This window comes from Anthonomus grandis, chromosome 3 (assembly GCF_022605725.1).
Source record: "Anthonomus grandis grandis chromosome 3, icAntGran1.3, whole genome shotgun sequence".
Taxonomy (NCBI): Eukaryota; Metazoa; Arthropoda; class Insecta; order Coleoptera; family Curculionidae; genus Anthonomus; species Anthonomus grandis.
Window position 1 is genome coordinate 3,221,098 of NC_065548.1, and position 25,170 is coordinate 3,246,267.

General features: G+C 32.3%; 2 protein-coding genes and 1 long non-coding RNA gene across 11 annotated transcripts in view; 1 reads left to right on the plus strand and 2 right to left on the minus strand.

The window, feature by feature from the left end:
* The window catches only part of LOC126734700 (uncharacterized), a 95,832-nt gene extending 79,299 nt beyond the window's left edge, over positions 1-16,533 (minus strand). For 2 of the 3 annotated variants that reach the window (XM_050438418.1, XM_050438417.1), the window contains exons 1-5: positions 16,241-16,532; positions 9,954-10,061; positions 1,290-1,368; positions 1,115-1,235; positions 846-1,063 (exon numbers count right to left, since the gene is read on the minus strand). In XM_050438418.1, coding sequence (XP_050294375.1) covers positions 846-1,063; positions 1,115-1,235; positions 1,290-1,368; positions 9,954-10,051 — 516 coding nt within the window. In that variant the 5' untranslated portion in view covers positions 10,052-10,061; positions 16,241-16,532. Of the gene's footprint in view, positions 1-845; positions 1,064-1,114; positions 1,236-1,289; positions 1,369-9,953; positions 10,062-16,240 lie in introns of all 3 variants that reach the window. The other variant, XM_050438419.1, reaches the window with a different exon arrangement.
* LOC126734701 (uncharacterized) lies at positions 3,028-9,482 on the minus strand. Of its 7 annotated transcripts, XR_007660143.1 has the most exons (6): positions 8,397-9,482; positions 6,695-7,034; positions 6,185-6,354; positions 4,825-4,994; positions 3,805-4,144; positions 3,028-3,123 (listed from the first exon to the last, which is right to left on the minus strand). It is a non-coding gene; the product is annotated as an uncharacterized LOC126734701 (long non-coding RNA). The 7 variants fall into 7 exon arrangements; XR_007660142.1 differs by lacking the exon at positions 3,028-3,123 and having other exon boundaries at positions 3,751-4,144; XR_007660144.1 differs by lacking the exons at positions 3,028-3,123; positions 6,185-6,354 and having other exon boundaries at positions 3,751-4,144.
* Positions 16,534-17,725: 1,192 nt separating the features above from the next.
* Positions 17,726-22,974, plus strand: LOC126734419 (E3 ubiquitin-protein ligase RNF185-like). The gene is made up of 3 exons (XM_050438040.1): positions 17,726-17,929; positions 18,382-18,557; positions 22,343-22,974. Exons 2-3 carry the CDS (start codon positions 18,388-18,390, stop codon positions 22,743-22,745), a joined length of 573 nt encoding a protein of 190 aa, XP_050293997.1. The 5' UTR covers positions 17,726-17,929; positions 18,382-18,387; the 3' UTR covers positions 22,746-22,974.
* The last annotated feature ends 2,196 nt before the right edge of the window (positions 22,975-25,170 follow it).

A 25,170-nucleotide genomic window follows, 5' to 3' on the forward strand; every position in this document is an offset into this window, starting at 1 on the left:
AAATTAATACACCAAGTTTTTACAACAGATCATAACTTAATTTGTCTGTATATTTATTTTTATTTAACTGTTTACTTCTTATTATTGTTTTTTTTTAACAGTACCGTAATTGTATATGTAATGTATGGTGTTATGGAAGATCGTTTTACACGAATAACACCTTTTGTGTATATATGCTATATTAATGCATAATAAACTTAATTTTGACTTTTTTGAAATCAATTTTCGCAATTTTTAGGAATTTAGAATATATTTTTATGTCTGTTATTTTTTATGTTATTTTTTTTTAATATTTAAAGTAATTTTTCATTTTATTCCAGGCGTTTAAACCTTCCTATAAAAGCCGAATTTTTATGCTTTTCAGACATTTGAAGCTTGTCCTATCTGTCTGTATCTTTTGTATTTCTATAGTAAATACAGTTTTTAAGCAATGATTCATTTAATCCAATGATTCATATTACTACGGAGAAAAAGCGAGAATTCAACTTATAAACCAGCGTCAACGATTTACAAACTTCTACTGAATCAGCATATATACCAATGACGATTATTACTCCATTTGAAGCAATTTATAAATCCACTATAAAAACACTTTATAATTCTATTTTCTGCTAAATGGTGTTGAGCATAAAGAACCAGAACTTATTTATTACTGACCCTAAATTATTATTTGATTTCATATGTGAACTATTATTAAGAAGCCTTAGGTTTATTCCCTTGTCAATTTACTCTAATGCTGTTTGATTCCTACTGACAAAGGCTTAAAACTAATCTCTGATCCTATATGTTTTTATTAAAATTTATGAAATGTTCTTGAAATAAATAATTAATTTATAAGTACATACTTTGGCATTATTATTCTCGTCCAACAGAATGTTTTCCAGTTTCAGATCCCTATGGCAAATTTTGTGTTTATGACAGTAATAGCAGGCGGTAGCGATTTGTCTGAATATCCGACGTGCCTCATCCTCTTGTAAAACCTTCCGTTCGGATAAGTAGTCGTAAAGTTCGCCGCCTGCGGCATACTCCATTACCAGCACCATTTTTTCTCGATTTTCAAACACTAATAGAAATAAACGTTAAAATTCAAGTGTTTGTTAAATCCTCGCTTTACCTTCGTAAATGTGAATGATGTTCGGATGTTGCACCGAAGACATTATCTGAATCTCTCTCCTGATCCTAATAAGGTCCGCGTCCGATTCGATTTTTGATTTCTTTATTGTCTTAATTGCTACCTGCAATAAAAACTAGATTTACACCACACATTATTGGAAGCGGCTTGTTCTTACCTCTTGTCCAGTCTCTTTGTTAATACCTAGCTGCACTTTCCCGAAGGTTCCTTGTCCTAATTTCTTAATAATATCAAATCTGAAAGTAGAAATATTGCAATTAGTGAAGTCACTAGTGAATGATTCTTTAAAACCCTTATAATTTTTGGTTTTATGAGTAGTAGTACCAAGAGTTGATTTTGGGTTTAGATTTATTTTATTCCAAGGCCCGTGAATCGTACAAAATTATCCCGAAAATCTGGAAAAACTTCAAAAACAAATTGAAGCCCTAGGATCTTTAACTACCTACCACTTAAATCGTAAAATAACCTCAAAGGCCTTAATAAACATAAGATAAGAATTATACATCTCTGGCATTCAAGACATTCAAACATTACTTCTGGAAGCTGTAGAAAAATATTTCATTTTCCTTTCCAAGGGAGAGATACTAATTAAATTCAGATACCTGAAGAGGATTAAATTATCTGGAGTAAAATTTAAAATTTTTAGTCTAGAGGGTCTAGCAAAAAGTCCAATTATTCATAACCAGGCAAATATTAAATTAGTCCATACTTGCAGTGCAGTCGTAGACGAACGTAAAATAAAAATCCTACGGTCTACCTCTACTTGTTTATTAAACACCATTCAGTTTTCTAAAGCCCAACATTTTTGAATAATAAATAAAGGGTTTTTCTTGACATGGAATGAAACCCTGGGGCGTATATCTGATACCAATTTTAAACCTTTTATCTCCTGATGATGGACACTGGAATTATAAAACTCTGTTTAATAAACAAGTGGAAAGAGACTGTAGAGAATGCGACTTTTCCACCTTTTTCTATATCATCGCTTTATGTTTTTAATAGTGTATGTATCACAGGGAAATAGTGTTTTAATCTCAAAATTTGTCAAATTATACCCGAAAAACATCACTTTATTCCCATACTCCTCTAATTTTCAGACTGAGATAGGGATATATGAATGAGAGGTCGACTTTTCCACCTTTTCCTATATCACTGCTTCAATTTCTTACTAGTGTTCGGATCGCCTGGAAATAGTGTTTTTATTTCGTAATTGGTCAAATTATACCCGAAAAACATCACTCTATTCCCATACTCCTCTAATTTTTAGAATGAGATAGGGATATATGAATGAGAGGTCGACTTTTTTCACCTTTTCCTATATCATTGCTTCAATTTCTTACTAGTGTTCGGATCGCCTGGAAATAGTGTTTTTATTTCGTAATTGGTCAAATTATACCCGAAAAAACATCACTCTATTCACATACTCTTCTAATTCTCAAACTGAGATAGGAATAAATGAATGAAAGTTTAACTTTTCCACCTTTTCCTATATCATCGCTTCAATTTCTTACTAGTGTTCGGATTGCCTGGAAATAGTGTTTTTATTTCGTAATTGGTCAAATTATACCCAAAAAACATCACTCTATTCCCATACTCCTCTAATTTTTAGAATGAGATAGGGATATATGAATGAGAGGTCGACTTTTTCACCTTTTCCTATATCATTGCTTCAATTTCTTACTAGTGTTCGGATCGCCTGGAAATAGTGTTTTTATTTCGTAATTGGTCTAATTATACTCGAAAAACATCACTTTGTTCCCATATTCTTCTAATTCTTAGACTGAGATAGAGATATATGAATGAGAGTACGACTTTTCCACCGTTTCCTATATCATTGCTTCAATTTCTTACTAGTGTTCGGATTGCCTGGAAATAGTGTTTTTATCTCGTAATTGGTCAAATTATACCCAAAAAAACATCACTCTATTCCCATACTCCTCTAATTTTTAGAATGAGATAGGGATATATGAATGAGAGGTCGACTTTTTTACCTTTTCCCTATATCATTGCTTCAATTTCTTACTAGTGTTTGGATCGCCTGGAAATAGTGTTTTTATTTCGTAAATGGTCAAATTATACTCAAAAAACATCACTTTATTCCCATATTCTTCTAATTCTCAGACTGAGATAGAGATATATGAATGAGACTTCAACTTTTCCACCTTTTCCTATATCATCGCTTCAATTTCTTACTCGTGTTCGGATCGCCTGGAAATAGTGTTTTTATTTACACATCTCGTGAGAGTATACTCGAAAAACATCACTTTATTCCCATATTCTTCTAATTCTCAGACTGAGATAGAGATATATGAATGAGAGGTCGACTCTACCACCTTTTCCTATATCATTGCTTCAATTTCTTACTAGTGTTCGGATCGCCTGGAAATAGTGTTTTTATTTCGTAATTGGTCTAATTATACTCGAAAAACATCACTTTGTTCCCATATTCTTCTAATTCTCAGACTGAGATAGAGATATATGAATGAGAGTACGACTTTTCCACCGTTTCCTATATCATTGCTTCAATTTCTTACTAGTGTTCGGATTGCCTGGAAATAGTGTTTTTATTCGTAATTGGTCTAATTATACTCGAAAAACATCACTTTGTTCCCATATTCTTCTAATTCTCAGACTGAGATAGAGATATATGAATGAGAGGTCGACTTTTCCACCTTTTCCTATATCATTGCTTCAATTTCTTACTAGTGTTCGGATCGCCTGGAAATAGTGTTTTTATTTCGTAATTGGTCAAATTATACCCGAAAAACATCACTCTATTCACATACTCTTCTAATTCTCAAACTGAGATAGGGATAAATGAATGAGAGTTTAACTTTTCCACCTTTTCCTATATCATCGCTTCAATTTCTTACTAGTGTTCGGATTGCCTGGAAATAGTGTTTTTATTTCGTAATTGGTCAAATTATACCCAAAAAACATCACTCTATTCCCATACTCCTCTAATTTTTAGAATGAGATAGGGATATATGAATGAGAGGTCGACTTTTTCACCTTTTCCTATATCATTGCTACACATCTCGTGAGAGTTTCGGATCGCCTGGAAATAGTGTTTTTATTTCGTAATTGGTCTAATTATACTCGAAAAACATCACTTTGTTTCCCATATTCTTCTAATTCTTAGACTGAGATAGAGATATATGAATGAGAGTACGACTTTTCCACCGTTTCCTATATCATTGCTTCAATTTCTTACTAGTGTTCGGATTGCCTGGAAATAGTGTTTTTATTTCGTAATTGGTCTAATTATACTCGAAAAACATCACTTTGTTCCCATATTCTTCTAATTCTCAGACTGAGGTAGAGATATATGAATGAGAGGTCGACTTTTCCACCTTTTCCTATATCATTGCTTCGATTTAATACTAGTGTTCGGATCGCCTGGAAATTGTTTTTTATTTCGTAATTGGTCAAATTATACCCGAAAAACATCACTCTATTCACATACTCTTCTAATTCTCAAACTGAGATAGGGATAAATAAATGAGAGTTTAACTTTTCCACCTTTTCCTATATCATCGCTTCAATTTCTTACTAGTGTTCGGATTGCCTGGAAATAGTGTTTTTATTTCGTAATTGGTCAAATTATACCCGAAAAACATCACTCTATTTACATACTCTTCTAATTCTCAAACTGAGATAGGGATAAATGAATGAGAGTTTAACTTTTCCACCTTTTCCTATATCATTGCTTCAATTTCTTACTAGTGTTCGGATCGCCTGGAAATAGTGTTTTTATTTCGTAATTGGTCTAATTATACTCGAAAAACATCACTTTGTTCCCATATTCTTCTAATTCTCAGACTGAGATAGAGATATATGAATGAGAGGTCGACTTTTCCACCTTTTCCTATATCATTGCTTCAATTTCTTATTAGTGTTCGGATCGCCTGGAAATAGTGTTTTTATTTCGTAATTGGTCAAATTATACCCGAAAAACATCACTCTATTCACATACTCTTCTAATTCTCAAACTGAGATAGGGATAAATGAATGAGAGTTTAACTTTTCCACCTTTTCCTATATCATCGCTTCAATTTCTTACTAGTGTTCGGATCGCCTGGAAATAGTGTTTTTATCTCGTAATTGGTCAAATTATACCTAAAAAACATCACTCTATTCCCATACTCCTCTAATTTTTAGAATGAGATAGGGATATATGAATGAGAGGTCGACTTTTTCACCTTTTCCTATATCATTGCTTCAATTTCTTACTAGTGTTCGGATTGCCTGGAAATAGTGTTTTTATTTCGTAATTGGTCTAATTATACTCGAAAAACATCACTTTGTTCCCATATTCTTCTAATTCTCAGACTGAGATAGAGATATATGAATGAGAGGTCGACTTTTCCACCTTTTCCTATATCATTGCTTCAATTTCTTACTAGTGTTCGGATCGCCTGGAAATAGTGTTTTTATTTCGTAATTGGTCAAATTATACCCGAAAAACATCACTCTATTCACATACTCTTCTAATTCTCAAACTGAGATAGGGATAAATGAATGAGAGTTTAACTTTTCCACCTTTTCCTATATCATCGCTTCAATTTCTTACTAGTGTTCGGATTGCCTGGAAATAGTGTTTTTATTTCGTAATTGGTCTAATTATACTCGAAAAACATCACTTTGTTCCCATATTCTTCTAATTCTCAGACTGAGGTAGAGATATATGAATGAGAGGTCGACTTTTCCACCTTTTCCTATATCATTGCTTCGATTTAATACTAGTGTTCGGATCGCCTGGAAATAGTGTTTTTATTTCGTAATTGGTCAAATTATACCCGAAAAACATCACTCTATTCACATACTCTTCTAATTCTCAAACTGAGATAGGGATAAATAAATGAGAGTTTAACTTTTCCACCTTTTCCTATATCATCGCTTCAATTTCTTACTAGTGTTCGGATTGCCTGGAAATAGTGTTTTTATTTCGTAATTGGTCAAATTATACCCGAAAAACATCACTCTATTTACATACTCTTCTAATTCTCAAACTGAGATAGGGATAAATGAATGAGAGTTTAACTTTTCCACCTTTTCCTATATCATTGCTTCAATTTCTTACTAGTGTTCGGATCGCCTGGAAATAGTGTTTTTATTTCGTAATTGGTCTAATTATACTCGAAAAACATCACTTTGTTCCCATATTCTTCTAATTCTCAGACTGAGATAGAGATATATGAATGAGAGGTCGACTTTTCCACCTTTTCCTATATCATTGCTTCAATTTCTTATTAGTGTTCGGATCGCCTGGAAATAGTGTTTTTATTTCGTAATTGGTCAAATTATACCCGAAAAACATCACTCTATTCACATACTCTTCTAATTCTCAAACTGAGATAGGGATAAATGAATGAGAGTTTAACTTTTCCACCTTTTCCTATATCATCGCTTCAATTTCTTACTAGTGTTCGGATCGCCTGGAAATAGTGTTTTTATCTCGTAATTGGTCAAATTATACCTAAAAAACATCACTCTATTCCCATACTCCTCTAATTTTTAGAATGAGATAGGGATATATGAATGAGAGGTCGACTTTTTCACCTTTTCCTATATCATTGCTTCAATTTCTTACTAGTGTTCGGATCGCCTGGAAATAGTGTTTTTATTTCGTAATTGGTCTAATTATACTCGAAAAACATCACTTTGTTCCCATATTCTTCTAATTCTCAGACTGAGATAGAGATATATGAATGAGAGTACGACTTTTCCACCGTTTCCTATATCATCGCTTCAATTTCTTACTAGTGTTCGGATTGCCTGGAAATAGTGTTTTTATTTCGTAATTGGTCTAATTATACTCGAAAAACATCACTTTGTTCCCATATTCTTCTAATTCTCAGACTGAGATAGAGATATATGAATGAGAGGTCGACTTTTCCACCTTTTCCTATATCATCGCTTCAATTTCTTACTAGTGTTCGGATCGCCTGGAAATAGTGTTTTTATTTCGTAATTGGTCAAATTATACCCGAAAAACATCACTCTATTTACATACTCTTCTAATTCTCAAACTGAGATAGGGATAAATGAATGAGAGTTTAACTTTTCCACCTTTTCCTATATCATCGCTTCAATTTCTTACTAGTGTTCGGATTGCCTGGAAATAGTGTTTTTATTTCGTAATTGGTCTAATTATACTCGAAAAACATCACTTTGTTCCCCCATATTCTTCTAATTCTCAGACTGAGATAGAGATATATGAATGAGAGTACGACTTTTCCACCTTTTCCTATATCATCGCTTCAATTTCTTACTAGTGTTCGGATCGCCTGGAAATAGTGTTTTTATCTCGTAATTAGTCAAATTATACCCAAAAAACATCACTCTATTCCCATACTCCTCTAATTTTTAGAATGAGATAGGGATATATGAATGAGAGGTCGACTTTTTCACCTTTTCCTATATCATTGCTTCAATTTCTTACTAGTCTTCGGATCGCCTGGAAATAGTGTTTTTATTTCGTAATTGGTCTAATTATACTCGAAAAACATCACTTTGTTCCCATATTCTTCTAATTCTCAGACTGAGATAGAGATAAATGAATGAGAGTTTAACTTTTCCACCTTTTCCTATATCATCGCTTCAATTTCTTACTAGTGTTCGGATTGCCTGGAAATAGTGTTTTTATTTCGTAATTGGTCTAATTATACTCGAAAAACATCACTTTGTTCCCATATTCTTCTAATTCTCAGACTGAGATAGAGATATATGAATGAGAGGTCGACTTTTCCACCTTTTCCTATATCATTGCTTCAATTTAATACTAGTGTTCGGATCGCCTGGAAATAGTGTTTTTATTTCGTAATTGGTCAAATTATACCCAAAAAACATCACTCTATTCCCATACTCCTCTAATTTTTAGAATGAGATAGAGATAAATGAATGAGAGTTTAACTTTTCCACCTTTTCCTATATCATCGCTTCAATTTCTTACTAGTGTTCGGATTGCCTGGAAATAGTGTTTTTATTTCGTAATTGGTCTAATTATACTTGAAAAACATCACTTTGTTCCCATATTCTTCTAATTCTCAGACTGAGATAGAGATATATGAATGAGAGGTCGACTTTTCCACCTTTTCCTATATCATTGCTTCAATTTCTTACTAGTGTTCGGATCGCCTGGAAATAGTGTTTTTATTTCGTAATTGGTCAAATTATACCCGAAAAACATCACTCCATTCACATACTCTTCTAATTCTCAAACTGAGATAGGGATAAATGAATGAGAGTTTAACTTTTCCACCTTTTCCTATATCATTGCTTCAATTTCTTACTAGTGTTCGGATCGCCTGGAAATAGTGTTTTTATTTCGTAATTGGTCAAATTATACCCGAAAAACATCACTCTATTCACATACTCTTCTAATTCTCAAACTGAGATAGGGATAAATGAATGAGAGTTTAACTTTTCCACCTTTTCCTATATCATCGCTTCAATTTCTTACTAGTGTTCGGATTGCCTGGAAATAGTGTTTTTATTTCGTAATTGGTCTAATTATACTCGAAAAACATCACTTTGTTCCCATATTCTTCTAATTCTCAGACTGAGATAGAGATATATGAATGAGAGGTCGACTTTTCCACCTTTTCCTATATCATTGCTTCAATTTCTTACTAGTGTTCGGATCGCCTGGAAATAGTGTTTTTATTTCGTAATTGGTCTAATTATACTCGAAAAACATCACTTTATTCCCATACTACTCTAATTTTCAGAATGAGATAGGGATATATGAATGAGAGTACGACTTTTCCACCGTTTCCTATATCATTGCTTCAATTTCTTAATAGTGTCTGGATCAGGTGGAAATAGTGTAGAGATCTACTGATCGAACACAAGCTGTTAGAATTTTTGACTATAAGTCACATGAGATTTCAGTATGCTCTAGTGTTCTACACAAGTCTCACCTGGAGCCTCTGTTGTTTAACCTCTATATAAATGATCTCTCAAACTGCTATTCTTTTTTGATAATAGAGATTCATTCACAGATGACTGCTTCAAGCTTCAGTCAGATTTAGTACAACTTAACGATTGGTGCTTGTATATAATTTAAATGCTGGGAAAAGTTATTTCATATTCTTTTATAGGTGTAGAGAACCTTTGACTCACTCTTATTTTATAGGTGATACCATAATGCTACGGCATTGTAAGTTTCAATTCACATATTCAATGTATTAATTAATTAAATCGTTTCAAATGGGTGGTGTTGTTGAGAGGTATTCTCATACAATAATGAACATGTCCATAAAATTGAAAGGGTGCAACAGAAATTTCTAAGATATGTGGCTTTTCAACAAAATGGATGGACTACCCTATTAATTATCTAGATGAGTTTTATTACCAACCATTAGAGTAATCTGTGATTGACACTGAGTGAATACAATCAAAGGTTCATTAAAACCATAATAAGGTTTCCAAAAAAAAAAAAAAATCAAATAATGCTAATAAATATCCCCAATTGGAAATCGGCCAGTAACTGTTTATGTAAACCGCGAGTGCCAAATATATTTAAAAACGACGTCGTTTTGCTGTTATCCGCGTTATAATCTCGTTACGAGACCTTTTTCTCCTTGTTACACACCTTCCTAATGAATTTTGAATTTTTTCCACGTCCACGACATGAATCACGAAATATAGACCACTCTTTATATATATTCGTACGATTTACCTAGTTTTTAATGATTATTTTTAGAAATTTTGCTAATTTTAGTATTCTAGTTCATTGGTGACGTAGAACACTATTGTTTACAGACGCAGACACTATTAATGAGCTTCTTAACAATATCATAGCAAGAGCTTTTACCTTTGTCTTAATTTCTTCTTATGGTTGTGCTGTTTAACTCCTCCAGTATTCTCGATACCGCTCATGATGTTGTTCAAAGCTGCCTCCTCGACCCCCATTTTGGATTTTCTGAAAATAAAACCATCAAACTTCACTAAAACGCTTCTTAAGTAATTTACCGAAAGTGATAAATGCCAGTATTGCACAGCTTAAGTTTACAGCAAATTTTATGGAAAATATTCTTTGTTTTGCCCTTATGGTACTCGGCCCATTCGTTTAAAAAATATGGGGGGCTTAACATTTCAACAATGGAGCTAAAGTAGTAAATATTTAAATTTGCATAGTAATGATTCGGACAAGTAATTTGAGGAAATGGTCTACACCATCGGGTTCTCAGAATATGGTAAATGTAAATAAGTGTGTTATTTAGATAGAAACTTTTTGCAAGTGTTGTATAATTGACAATGTAGTCCAGGCGCAAATGGAAGCAGCATAATTTTCTCAAGTTCTACCACATTGATGGTCTTGATGTATACTGATTATAATGACTACAAACAGAAACCTTATGTGAGTGTTGATTGTCCATGAGACTAGGTTATGTGCTTAAAAAATTGTCATAAACATGATTGTTTTGATGTGGCATCTGGACTATTATAATGTGCACATCTTTCGCAGCAGAGGTTACTTTAAAGTGTTAATTAGTAATATCGCAATAACGTGCTAAAAACTACAATTCTAAGACAGCTGATTACAATACCTATATAATATGAGTTACACAAGTTTAATATGGTATTGGTACTTGCTTTTTTACATAGTGATTATCTTTTATTTGTAAATTATCAGGTTGTTCAAAAAGCTTCTAAATGATTATCTTGCTGTTTTTCTTACCATAGAATTATTTTTGCCCATTGTTATTGTTTAGATTGTCTTACCAGTGTCTTGAACAGTGTTTTATACACCTTGTGATACTATTGTTATAAAATGTTAGGTATTACTTTAGGTTAATTTACTTTTATTTTATTTAATGGACTTCCAAGAATATGGACTTAAATATTAAAGAATGTCACTCCATGATTTTCAGTCATAGGTATTCTATTAATTTAGAGTTGTGTCTAGTGCGACGGAGCTGGAAATTACGTTGGATTCCAAGATTAGTGTTTCTTCTCATATAATGGTACTGTGTGAAAGTCCATAAAAATGCTAGGTTTCATAAAAAGATACACAAAAGACTTTGAAAGTTGCTTTACTACTACAACCTTAGTGTGTCCTCCAGTGTAATAACTATATTCAACTAATTGAACAGGTCCAACCCAAGTTCCTAAGGTAACACTGCTTTTAAGAGAAACATTCACTTTCTATAATTTAAGATGTATTGAATAATTCCTACAATATGAATTGAAATAAATCCTTTTTTCACTAGGGTAAACTTGCAAACAAGTACTTGGCTCAGTTGGAATGCTTTATTAATCAAAATGAAATAGTGCTCTATAGACTTCTGGATTAGTTGGGAGTTCTTGAATGATCTCATATTAAATTATATTCCTATAGTAGTAATTGATTGTGATAATAGGTACTTCGTATTGTTTTGTTCCTTCTATAGTATAGGAAGAGAGATATTTTACTTCAATTAATGCTCCTTGGTAAATAAATAATTACCTTTTAAAACAAAAAGATAAAACTCCTGACTATCACGGTGTAGGTTCATTTAAGCGGCTGAAAAAAAAATCTAAAGGCTAATGTCAGGTCTTACTATTGGTAAAGTGTTATTTTTAGCCAGGCGTTCACTCGCACCCGTGAATACTTTTCTTTATTTGTATTTGACGCTCGATCGAAATTAAAGATTGTCTGTCTGGATGTATTGTTTCAATCATAAAAGTTACCTACAGGGTTGAAATAAAACTCACTCTCCCCCGTATAAACCCCTATGGCAGCAGATGGTTCGCTGTACCATATTTATGTCCTCAGAATGACTCAATAAACGAACCAACATAAAATAAAAACAGGTTTTCATGGTTGGGACCCTGTTATGACCATTAAGCTGTAAAAATTGTTGCAAGAATCACATGGAACACAATGTGTTTAGTCATTTTTGTAAGTGCTTATACATGCACATTGTTATGAGGATATCAAAATTGATTTTAATACAAGAAAGGCTTTGTTGATGACCTAATAAAATCTGTTGGGTTATCTTGGGGTTAAATATGCATTGAAATTATTTTGTGACACACACTGATGGGTAACGAATATTTCGTCAATGTTTTAACAGCATTAAATTGAATTTTTGATTCATTTTGCAAGAGGCTGATTATCCAACCGAGACTGCCAAGGGTGCTTGCATGGAGAATAAAAATGGAAAACTATTATTGCCTTAATTATTTTCTTTTAAAAACATGTCTTGTGTAAATGCATAGTTATACAATTTTTAAGTAGGTCTATGCATAGATAATGCTGTTTTATAAATCATGCATAATAAAATAAAATATAGTCATAACTGAATGGGGAACTAAGGTTGTGCCAACTGGGGGTAGTGTTTGGGTCTTTAAATAACTATATCTGTATTGAAAGGGTATTTTATTTGCCGACAGTATAGTTTTCAATAGGCCGGATGAGACATTTATTACTAAAGTACCCAGCTAGCACAAACACTAGTAGGAGAAACTATTGAGGAATCTATTATACTATCTAAATCTATCTAAAAAGAAGTCATTTACTTCATAGTAGCCTCTTGCAACCAACAATTTTTTAACCCTTTTCCTAAAGACTCCTTTCCTATTACTTTGCACTTCCTTAATATCCACTGGAAGATGATTAAAAACTTTTTTACCATCAAATATAAATGACCTTTTTATTAATGAGTTTGAAGGCACAGGCAAAATCACATCATTAGACTTTCTGCTGCTATAATGGTGCTTATCTCCCACATTGAGATCTCTGTACTTTTTGTGAATTAAGCACACCGTTTCCAGTATAAATAAAGAAGGCAACGTGGAGGATTTTGTGAGTAATAAAAAGTTCTCTACATGAATCTCTTATACCTACTTTGCAAATATATCTGATAGCCCTCTTTTGCAAGATAAAAATACTCATAAATAATTGATTGGTACATGCACCCCAAAAACACAAACCATACCTCAGATGTGACTCAATCAGTGCAAAATAGGCATTCCTGGCCATACCAAACTCTACTTCTGATGATTTTAAGGGCATAACAATTATACGCCAACTTGTTGCACAATAATCTGATATGACTTTCAAACTTCAATTTGTTGTCAAGACTTATTCCCAAGAACTTATTCTCATTTAAATTATTTAAATCAATGTTTCCAAGGCAAACTCTGCTCAAACTGTATTTAAAGTTCATGACATTTGTTTTAAGAACATTTAAAGTTAGCTTGTTGCAGTCACACCATTTAATTTTGGCTAAATCCCTATTTACTGTATTATTTAGGTTTTCAACACTAACATCATGCCAAAGTACCATTGAATCATCTGCAAATTGAATAAATATACCTTGTATATCAAGGTTTGCCATATCATTTATATATATCAGAAACAAAATGGGACCCAACTCTGATCCCTGTGGGACACCATGTGAAACAGGCTGCTGTTTTTAGGAGGAACCACCTGAGGAAACACTTTGATACAACAAGAAACACTATAAAAACAAAATTTTATGATTAATTTCTTCACCCAGTTATTTTCAGCAGTTATATGTTAGATTTCTTATTTACCCTTATTATATACAGGGAGTTATAATTTTATTTCAGTAATGGGTGGAAAGAATCATTTTGAAACATATTTGAGATTTTATCATTTCATGAACTTATACTTCAAGAAAAGCTGTAAGAATTGTAGGGGTATAAAATGATTGCAGGTCAGCATTCATAAAACTTAATATCCAACCTTGCCATCAGTTTGCATCAAGGAATCTGTTCTTTATCTTAAGAGATTACAAGTTGCATTTTTATTTCACAGTGATATTCATGTGATTCATACGCATTCATTATGAGAACTCTCAAACTAGACACTGTAACAGCATTGTACCATCTTATTGCTGTCCATCAAGGTTCCAAAGTCGACCAGAATTTATAGCTGTTAAATTATTAAATAAACTGGCAAAAAACATAGAATCCTTGCAATACAGCTTTTTTAAAAATGCAGTTAAGAAAAAATTATGCTCCAAAGCATTTTACAGTTTACAAGAATCCCTACAACTATAGAAATCTGCTATTAGATATATATTGTACCCTTTTTATCATTTGTGTCATTGTTTGTATGTTGCGATTGTTAGAAGTTTGTAATTTTATTTTATTATTTGCCAAATTACATCAACATGAAACAGCAATAAAACGGGTACACACATAAGCTGCACTAATTTCCCACTTGTTTGTGAAATTGTTGTCACATTTCAGTAGTAAAAGTCACATTCAATAAAACAGTAACATTTGGGAATAGGACATTTTTCAATACTATAGTCACATGTGAATGACGAAAGTTTTTTTGTCAAGTTTTTGACATCCTTTTTACTCTTTACTAGTAACACTAATACAATAAATAGGCCTAAGATTTTATTTAAAACTTCTCGTTTGGTTATTACTATGGAATATATTTAAAATATCTTTGACCAATAGCTTTTTTGCTTTTTGGCATGTTTATTTTAATTTTTTCTGGTGGTGTAGGGATGTGCTATAGATACTACTACTTATTTGAACTTTATTCTTTTTTACATTCATTCATACTTGTGTGAATACTTTGTATCTTGACATTAATAAATTACTTTACTTTACTTTAAGTGTCAAATGGATTCATGTAATATTTTGAAAGATACACTCCTCGCCAGTTGAAATTCCAAAACAACTTTTAATAAAATTTAACATTTTCAAAAATTTCAGTCTTTTATTACAAATTATGCAGTCAGCTCCGTCATTAAAAATATTTGTATTTAAATTAAAAATAAAATGATCAGAAAACAAAATTAGCTGTAAAATGAAGCAAATTTGCTTTTGAACCCCTCTTATTTCCTTATGTATCTCTCTAAGAAACTGCACAGAGCCTGTGATTTGCACAGGATAAATCCGATTACTAAGTACATATACCTATGAATATAACACATTTTGATGCATCTTTGTTCACTTTCAAAACAAAGATTAGATGGCAGCTTCTCAATGTGGTTTTTGATGAGTATTTGTAACAGAGAAAAATAGTTATTATAATCATACTTAATTTTTTATAATCTCAACCAGAGCTTACCCCATAAGGGACAATTTTTTTTAACTATTCTTATACTATCTTATGTATAGTAGAAACAACAGTCACCCTAAATTAGTGTAGGTTTAAAAGCAATATATTTAAAACCCTTCAAACTTACTCTATGCAAACAATCCCAGGAATATGTTTGTTAAAGTTAATATGCAGGTCCATATACTTTATCCAATTTTCCAGTCCCTTTTTGAAATCTGTATAAATGACATCTATTTGACCACTTTGATTTCTCAAATATTTTGGGTTATTTGCGTTAAGTTGCTTACATTCATAAAACCGAGCTGATGGATTGAAATGGTTTATATACTGCAATGAGATGATAGTTATTAATTACTCTTTATAGTCACCTGTTCTCTAACAGGACATACTCAAGCCTTTTTCCACCTCTAAGGAAATGTCATCTAAACCCTCAAATATAAATGTAATGTTCCATATAAAATAGGCGGTTCTACTCAAGGCATTACATAAAGGGAATTGTACAAGGTGATTAAACAAGGCCAGAAAAAAAAATGTAGGGCATGATTCTTCAATTTGCATGGTGCCATACACACATACCTAGCATATATATATAACCACTTTCCTTACATAAACTTGACTAGTTTCCTTAAATGGCAGTTTTACATGTGCAATGGGTGATTAATTCAATATAGCTGGAAGTCAATACCCACAAACACATACACATGTACACCCACATGTGATAATTTTTCAGTGGGTGGAGACCTATTTTTGCCACTTTAGAAAAAAAAGGTAGATAAACACATAAACTTGGGGTTAAAATTAGAGAATACACCTAATTATTTTAGGTTATATGCTAATAAAAGGTCCTAAAATGGGTAATTTAAGGGTAGAAACGTTAAGCGCTTAAAGGGAACCTCCAAGTTAAAAATCTATTGCTAGAAGTTAGCAGAATCTCCTAACCTAATTTTAAACCTTGATTTTTAAAATTAGAACTGTTAATATGGTGGGTGAAGCCTTTAGTTTGGGAGTTTTTTTTGTTACTTCCTCGGTACAGTCTGGCAATACGTAAAATGTAAATAATTACTCACCAAATATAGATTGTAAAAAAAAAGGTAGGTAGGCGCTACAGGATTCCACCCAAAAGGAACAAAACTGCTGAAAAGGGCACTAAATATTAACTAGGGTAAAGGTCCGGGGTTGTAACTATAGTCCGGGGGAACAGCCGAATGTTTTTGTACGGTTTTTCACCTCACATCACCCTTTTAACAGGCGAAAAATCGAAATTTTCTCAAAGAAACTCTGTGCGGACTGCACGGCAACCGCCATGTTTCTTTACTCGCGTTTAAAAATAAATCGACGATCCGCGACTCGCGACATAAAATTGGAATGTAGTGATTTTTTTATTTCTGTTCAGTATTTATGCGCGTAAGGCGTAATCGGGGCTACTTTTTATTTAATTTTAATTGTTCCACTTAATTAAAATGCACAATGATGTAAATATCCTGGATGGTCAACAATAGTTCTATTTAATAATTAGTGGTGGCAATGAATGAGTTTTTTATCCGCTGAAAATTGTTCGTTACCTTATGTAATTAAGTCTAAATTATTCCATGTGGACTAATTTATCTTGTTTCATTTAATTTTTTTTATTAAAGGGCACCTTTATAGGTGAACAACATAATTATTCAATATCAATAAAGAATTTTAAATTTTCCGCTTTATATTTGTTTTTGTTTTGACAACATTGACATGTGTCAACTGTCAAAAATAATTTAAACAGCTGTTTTTTAAGGTTATACATAGGTATAAGGTGAATAATTTTTATGATATTTTACAAAATTTGGATCATGGTAGAATAATTTGAGTTTTAAATCATTAAAGAGTCCTTTAAATCTGTTTTTGTTGGACAACTTTAACATATGTCAACTGTCAAAAATAACTTAATCAGCTGTTTTTTTAGGGAAATAGAAAGGAGGTGTAAGGTAACTAATTTTTATAACATACGGAAAAATCTCGAGCTAAGGAATAATATTAAAACTTTTAAATAATTAAAAAGCCCTTTATACGTCAAGAACATAATTACTTCAATAAAGAATTTGAAATTTTTCCCTTTATATTTGTTTTGATAACTTTGACATATGTCAACTGTCAAAAATAATTTATTCAGCTGTATGTTATACGGAAAAATCTGAAACTTTGGAAGAATAATAAAACATTTAAATCATTAAAAAGTCCTTTATTGCTTAACGACATATTTACTAAGTCAATTAAGAATTTTAAAATTTCCGCTTTATTTCTGTATTTGCATAGAGAGTTTTGACATGTGTCAAATGTCAAAAATAATTTAATCAGCTGTCTTTTAAGGTTACACAATATGTATAAGGTAAATACTTTTTATAATACTCAGCAAAATCTGGATCTTTGGAGAAATAACTGAACTTTTATACACATTAATATAAATAAAAATCACTTGAATTGATCCCTTTGTGAAGTATTTTCCTAGTTACATCATTACCCTCGCTGATACGTGAGACGACAAATTCTGTGGTAACGTCATGTATGTCATATGTCACAATGACATACTGTCAGTCGGTCACCTGATTATTTACGTTTTTTAGATCCTTGTTTATTCTTTAATAAAATATTAAAATTTGCAGGAAAAACGTAAATTATTGTGTCGAAGCCCAAGAACGTCGCAGAATCGTAATATTGATCTAATTTAAATCGGGTTAATCAACTATTATAAGACACGTCAGGTATTTGAAGCCAACCTAAAGGTAAGTGCCAATCTACATTAAAAAAAATTTATTGGGAAACATATTTTACATATTTTTAGAAGGTTTCTTCCAGATGTTCGGCTTGGTGTCCAAATTAAAAGAAAGTGATTGCTTTTTTAAAAATTTTCTATAAATTTCCTTGTTTTTTAAATATTATTCAAATGTCGATTAATCAGAGTTAGCAAAACGGAGGGAAAGGATTCCCAGAGCAGAGGCCCAAAAGAGTCACAGATTGATTGCGCAAATTAGATCAATTTATATGAGCCGTATTAGACCAATGAGTCACATATAGTCACTGGAACAAATCTTTTAATGCCCAAACTTTAAACACTCAAACTACACAAGGATATTCCAGTATATAAATATCCAGTATTTTATTACAAAAATGTATACCTAGATTGATCTAAAATGCAAATTTACAGTGTTTGATTGATTTAATTGAAATATTTAAGGACATTATGGCGGCGAGTACGTCATCGTCAGCAGATGCAATTGCAGAAAGCAGAGGCGATGAAGGAAACCAAAATACCAGTGAAGACGAGAAGAAAGAAGAGAGTCTTCTAGAATGTAACATATGCTTGGACACTGCCAAAGATGCTGTAGTTAGCTTGTGTGGGCATCTTTTTTGGTAAGGAAACAAGAAAACAACTTACTATATCATCCTTTTGTCTGAGTTAAACTTTTTGTCTGTCCTGATCTTTAGATCTTCAATGTTTGTTTCTCTTAATTAGTTTATCAGATCATCAGTACAAAAATCATTGTCTTAGTAAAATTATTTCAGGCAGAGAAGTAGATATATATATGTTAAAAAAATTGGTAGAAACATTAGCCATATACATTGTGTTTTAGCCACCAAACATTTGCATAAATATAAAGAATTAAAGGATTATAATTTTAAAAGGGAGGTAGGGATAACACAAGGTCACTCGCTTCTCCCAAGGATGCTGTTAAGGCATTTATATATAGTACACAGAAAAAAAAACATTTATTACTTAATTTATTTATGGTTTTTAAATTGATATTTGTAAATCTTTAAAAAAAATGTTAATTTTACTAAATATTGAAGAATCAGTGAGTGCCAAAAGATATTGTATTTTTAAAGGACTAGGATTGTTTTTGCTATAAAGGAATTCATATAGATTATCTGTGTGCAAAAAGTTGAGAGAACACTTAAAAAGAACTGGATTAATATTACCATATTCTGTGACCCCAGTGCTGGCCTGGTTCTTTTTGCAGACTATCACCAGGAAAAGTAAAACACTGAGCGATTTAGAAGGAATTATGAGGGAGATACAGTCAAAGGTTATAGAGTGGTCCACTGCTAATCAATTGAATCTTAATTGTTCTAACACAGAAGTCCTTTATTTTTCCTTACGCTCAGCTTTAGAGAGTGCAAAAACCGTAAAATTTTCATGTTCACACAAAACTTCAGTGGAATGTACATACTGATGAACTGTTTGAAAAAATGGCTTCTCATATGTATGCACTGAGAACTTTGGCTGACATAGTTTCTGAAAATGTACTTGTAGCTGCATAAAGAAAGGCTATAAGAATGATTGCAAAAATTCATTATATAGCAGACTGCTGACAATCTTTTATTAACCTAAATATCTTAATGGTCCCCTGTCTTTTACTACCTATGCTATGTAAAAAAATAACCTAACTTCATATGATACTCACAGAGCTATCCATGAGCATTTCACTAGAAAAAGAAATAACTTATGCACTGAATTTCACAGAATTGATAAAATTAAAACTGCCATAAGTTTATGTGCTCCAAAATTTTTTAATTTGCTGCCGCCTTCGCTAAAATTGCTAAATATAAATAAATTTAAATCTGTTATTAAAAATTATCTAATTAAAAAATGTTTTTATTCACCAGATGAGTTCTTCAGCAATAGTTTCTCAGGCATGGTGTAATTTTGTTTCTTTTGCTAACTAAAATTGTGTATCTTCTTATTCCTTTATATACAGTGTGTCCCACTTAAGAGTTAGCCACCCCTCTAAAATTTTTGTTTCTTGACCAATTTTCAAAAACTTTTTTTTGTTGAATAGATGGTCAAAAATGGAACTTATGAGCCAAGTTCGACATTTAGAGACAGCAGGTCATGGCCTACTGTATTCAAGTTTGAAGTGCGAAAAATCGAAAAGTAGTATTAGCGATATTTATTTTTGAAAAATGGTACTGGATTATTGTTCAGGACCACTTAAAACATAAGTGTACCAAATTTGGTTATGATAGTATACAGGGTGTTGAAATAAATTGGAGACAAATTTTTAAAAGGCGCAATAACATTCTTAATCAAATACGAATATTTTTTAAATTTTTGGCTAATTGGCATGCGTCTTGAGAACACAAAGGTTGGAAATATCCTTCAATAAACAACAATCAATCATATTATCATACTATTTTGGGCTTCACAATAATACAACTTTATCTATACATTTTTTAGTTTTATTTCATTGTTAGGTTGCAATTCACACTTCACTAGTTACTTGATAATGTAATGTAGGCTAAGCAGCAAAAACTTAAAATAATTACCTTAAGGAATTACCTAACACCAAGGATAATAATACTACTAGTATTTTATCATTGCTAAGACTCAAATTTAAAAATTAATGCCACAAAACTAAATATTAGTTCCTTCAATATGTCCTCCATTAATTCTTATACATTTTTCTATGCGTCTTCTGTTGTTTACTACCACCCTTCTTAACTGTACCCTGCTTATTTCATTACACTCTTGTCTAATGCGCTCACAAAGATCATGTAGAGTTTGCGGTCTTGATTTGTACACTTTGTTTTTAAGGGTTCCCCAAAGAAAAAAATCCAAGGTAGAAAGGTCGGGGGAACGTGCTGGCCACTGAATTAATGCACTGTTTCGTCCTATCCATCGATTCGGATAATTCTGATTTAGCCAATTCCGCACTACCACTGCATTGTGGATAGGCGCACTGTCAAATTGTATGTGTAAGTTTCTTGTTTCGGCTAACGGTAAATCATCGATTACGTCACTAAAATCACCTTCCAGGAATCGAAGAAAATTAAGTCCATTTAGATTTTCATTAAATAAAAACGGCCCGATTATACGTTCGTTCAAGATATCGCACCATACGTTAATTTTCTGCGAATACTGCCCTTTACATTGTATCACCCAATGGGGATTTATGTTACTCCACATTCTAATATTTTGAGATGACACAATGCCGTTTGTAGTAAATGTTGCCTCATCGGTGTATAAAATATTTTTCAAAAATGTAGGGTTAACCAAATACTCGCCTTGTAACCACAAACAATATTCCATCCTGCGTTCTTCATCCCCGTGTTCCAAAGTATGAAGGAATATAGGCTTGAAAGGCTGCTTGTTATTTTTCTTCAAACACCACCATATGCAATTTTTGTAAATATTTAAGTTGGCACTAGCAACTGTAATGCTAGATTGCGGATTAGCATTAAAGTATTCAAGAATTATTTGCTTAATATTATTTGCTCGATTACGATGTAAATGAGGACGTACTCCGCCTACTGAACCAGACTGATCAAACCTGTAGTTTATTCTGGCTGTTGTTAAATGGTGGATGTTTTTACTAGGATGTCTCCTGTTAAATTCCGCCGCAGCTTCACAAAATGTTCTAACTCCATCGCCAACTAGCCGCACTACTTCAACTCTTTCGACAAGCAGTCAAAATGAACTAAATGCATGAAAACTTTGACAAACTGTCAGGAACATTTTCTTTCATAGCATACTTGGGTAAAATTCCCACAAATTTTTTTACAATTTTTAACCAGACACAATCATATCTTTGGAATTTAACAAACAAACTCATAAAAAAACAAACAAATTGAGCCCAAAATAGTATGATAATATGATCGATTGTTGTTTATTGAAGGATATTTCCAACCTTTGTGTTCTCAAGACGCATGCCAATTAGCCAAAAATTTTAAAAATATTCGTATTTGATTAAGAATGTTATTGCGTCTTTTAAAAATTTAACACCCTGTATACTATCAAAACTAAATTTGGTACACTTATGTTTTAACTGGTCCTGAACAATAATCCAGTACTATTTTTCAAAAATAAATATCGCTAATACTACTTCTCGATTTTTCGCACTTCAAACTTGAATACAGTAGGTCATGACCTGCTTTCTCTAAATGTCGAACTTGGCTCATAAGTGCCATTTTTGACCATCTATCCACCAAAAAAAAGTTTTTGAAAATTGGTCAAGAAATAGAAATTTTAGAGGGGTGGCTAACCCTTAAGTGGGACACACTGTATCTATCTGTGGATTTATTGATTTTTTATGTGTGTACCATTTGATAAACATTATTCTATTCTATTCTATTCTATTCTATTCTATTCTATTCTATGCTTCTTTACTGTAATAAACACTTGATTTTGTTACTTTTAGCTGGCCATGTTTGCATCAATGGTTGGAAACCCGACCGAACCGACAAGTATGTCCCGTATGTAAAGCGTCAATCAGCAAAGACAAAGTGATCCCACTTTATGGCAGAGGAAACACCAAACAAGAAGATCCAAGAGAAAAAGTACCGCCAAGACCAGCCGGTCAAAGGACGGAACCGGAACCGGGCAACAACTTTTCCGGTTTCGGGTTTGGGGATGGCGGGTTCCACATGTCGTTCGGTATCGGGGCTTTTCCATTCGGATTTTTCACGTCGACTTTTAATTTTGGCGAACCCAGACCGAACATGGCCCCCCACGGTACACCGCAGTATCTGGAAGAGCAGTTTTTATCGAAAGTCTTTTTGTGGATAGCCCTCCTCTTTATCGCTTGGCTCTTGCTTGCCTAGTATCAGGCTCTGGATCTCTAATGTATCCCTATTTTATGTATGTATAGTGATTGTGGCTAAATAATTGAAAATGAACTAGTCAGTAATATATTATTGTGGTGGTACTCCTGGGCATATTTACGCGTTGCGGTTTGGTTCTGAAATAGCAAACGGTTTTTTTTCTGCATTCTAGTTATAGCCTAAATTGTAGTATATGGATGTTATATCTTAAATATATTCATTAAATTTGTTGTGTTTTTATTAAATTGAGGACAGGTTCCGTAAAAATCTAGACTTAAGTAAATCGAATTTGTCATTCCCCTGTTAAATAAGTTACTTTTAAATTAATTATGTTAATCATTGAATGTACTTTAAGGTAATGTGAAAATTGCAAAAATAAAAGCTCATATTTCTTTTATAAAATTATATTGATTCCTAAGTTACAAATGCACCCTATCAAATATTCACAAAAAAGATTGTATCTTTCCTAGCAAGAAAAAAAGAACATTCTTGCTAAGTTGTTGACCTATAGGTAAGTAATATGCATTTTATTTAAGGTTTTTTTACTTTAGATCAACTTAGTATGTAACCCACCAAGCAATTCATCCCATTAACATATACCAATGAGCCAGTTTTAATTTTTGTGTCAAAACATGCCTTAACTTAGGAAGGAATTTGCCCTGTCTAAACAATAGTTAATCTTGGTTAAGTCTACATCCAAAAATAAAACCGGAGCAAACCTTAAAAGAAAATGGTTCAAAGACTATACTAATATTAATCACTAATCACTACTAGTACTCTAATTCTTGCAAAATCATAAGTTTTATTAATTCAGATATACTCTTACAAACACAATCATAAGAACAAAATGACTTAAATCAAAGATATGAATAAAACAATGCCAAAATGGACCACACAAAAAAATGGTGCATACAATACCAACAACACTTAAAGCTACAAGCACCTAATGCCTTTAAATGAAAATCTAGGTGAGAAAGTATATGTCTTTGATCTTATATTTGTCAAATAAATCAATATTGAAAGCTTCCAGTAGCATACACACATCGGTATCTCCACTTTTATGTGTGTTCCGTTGTTTTTGACTTTTTTATGGACATTTTGTGATAATATCATGTAAGTTTTACTATGTTTTCAATTAATTTAATAACACCTTTTTATATTTTACTTACATAGTTTTCCCCACAGATGTAAATAGCTCCGCACGCTAGCCAGTGGCGAAGCGTACGAGTAGACAAGGTAGACACTGTCTACCCAAAATTATCCAGTTATTTCTCATTAATTTATTAGTTAAATTCAAATTTAAAAAAAAAAAAAACACAGAATGTGGTCGCTCTCCTTACTATTATTATAATAGTATCTAAACACCTCATAGGCCAAATGGCGTAACCCACAAAAGTTATATTTTACAGGAGGGTCAAAAAACTTAATAAAGTAATAGTAAAATTTTAGATTTTTGTTGCTAATTTTGTTAAGAAAAAGTTTTATAACGCAAATCCTAATAAAACTAATATTAATAAATAAAAAATTAACAATATTAAAAAAAATGCGGGTTACATTATTTGGCTTATCAAAAAGTTAAGAATATCATCTGATACTTTTTTAGAAAAATTAAAAATATCAGCAAAACAACAAACACAGATCACTCCTTGAGTTCTTACGCTAATATACATGTGAGCATGTGTGGGTTACGTTATATGGCTCCTGACGATTTTGCGCATTTTTTTTTACCTTATTTTTGAATAATATGGCTTACTGCATTTGGCCTTGTTCATGTTAGGTCAATCCTTTAAGAAATAGGGTTACACTTGGGGGATACATCAACTGGCCACTCTTTAAAACGGTTACTTCAAACTTGGAGATTTTATGTTTTTAAATTTTTTTGATAATTTAGTTTTTCTTGTGGGTTACATCATTTGGCCAGCTAATGTATTTTTCGGAGAAGATATGTACTTAACTTAAATTCGGCTATTTTGTAGGTTACGCCATTTGGCCTATGAGGTGTCGATATCTATCTATCTATAATATCTAAAGCGCGCCCGACGCACCAATTAAAATAAAAATGCAGGGCTGACACCCAATTAATGTATACGAGCTCCAGGAAGACACATTGATATTTGTCTTCCGAAATTTGGAGCATCTAATCGAACCATATACGCATCAAGCAGGTGACAGAGGTTCAGCCGCATCAGTATTCAGCCTATTACGTATGCAAAATTTACTCGCAGGAAAGACATTTGAGCTTTTGTCTATCGAAGTCGACCAGCTATTTTATTATGCTCTTGAGGGTTATTGTTTGTGGACACGCTTGATCTGGTCGGCCGCAATACATCTTCAATTTTGTTTTTTGGTGAATCTGCATTTGGCATTTGGTGCGGGCGCGTGCTATTGTAATTTAATAATTAGTATTTTTATTTTTGGGTGTATA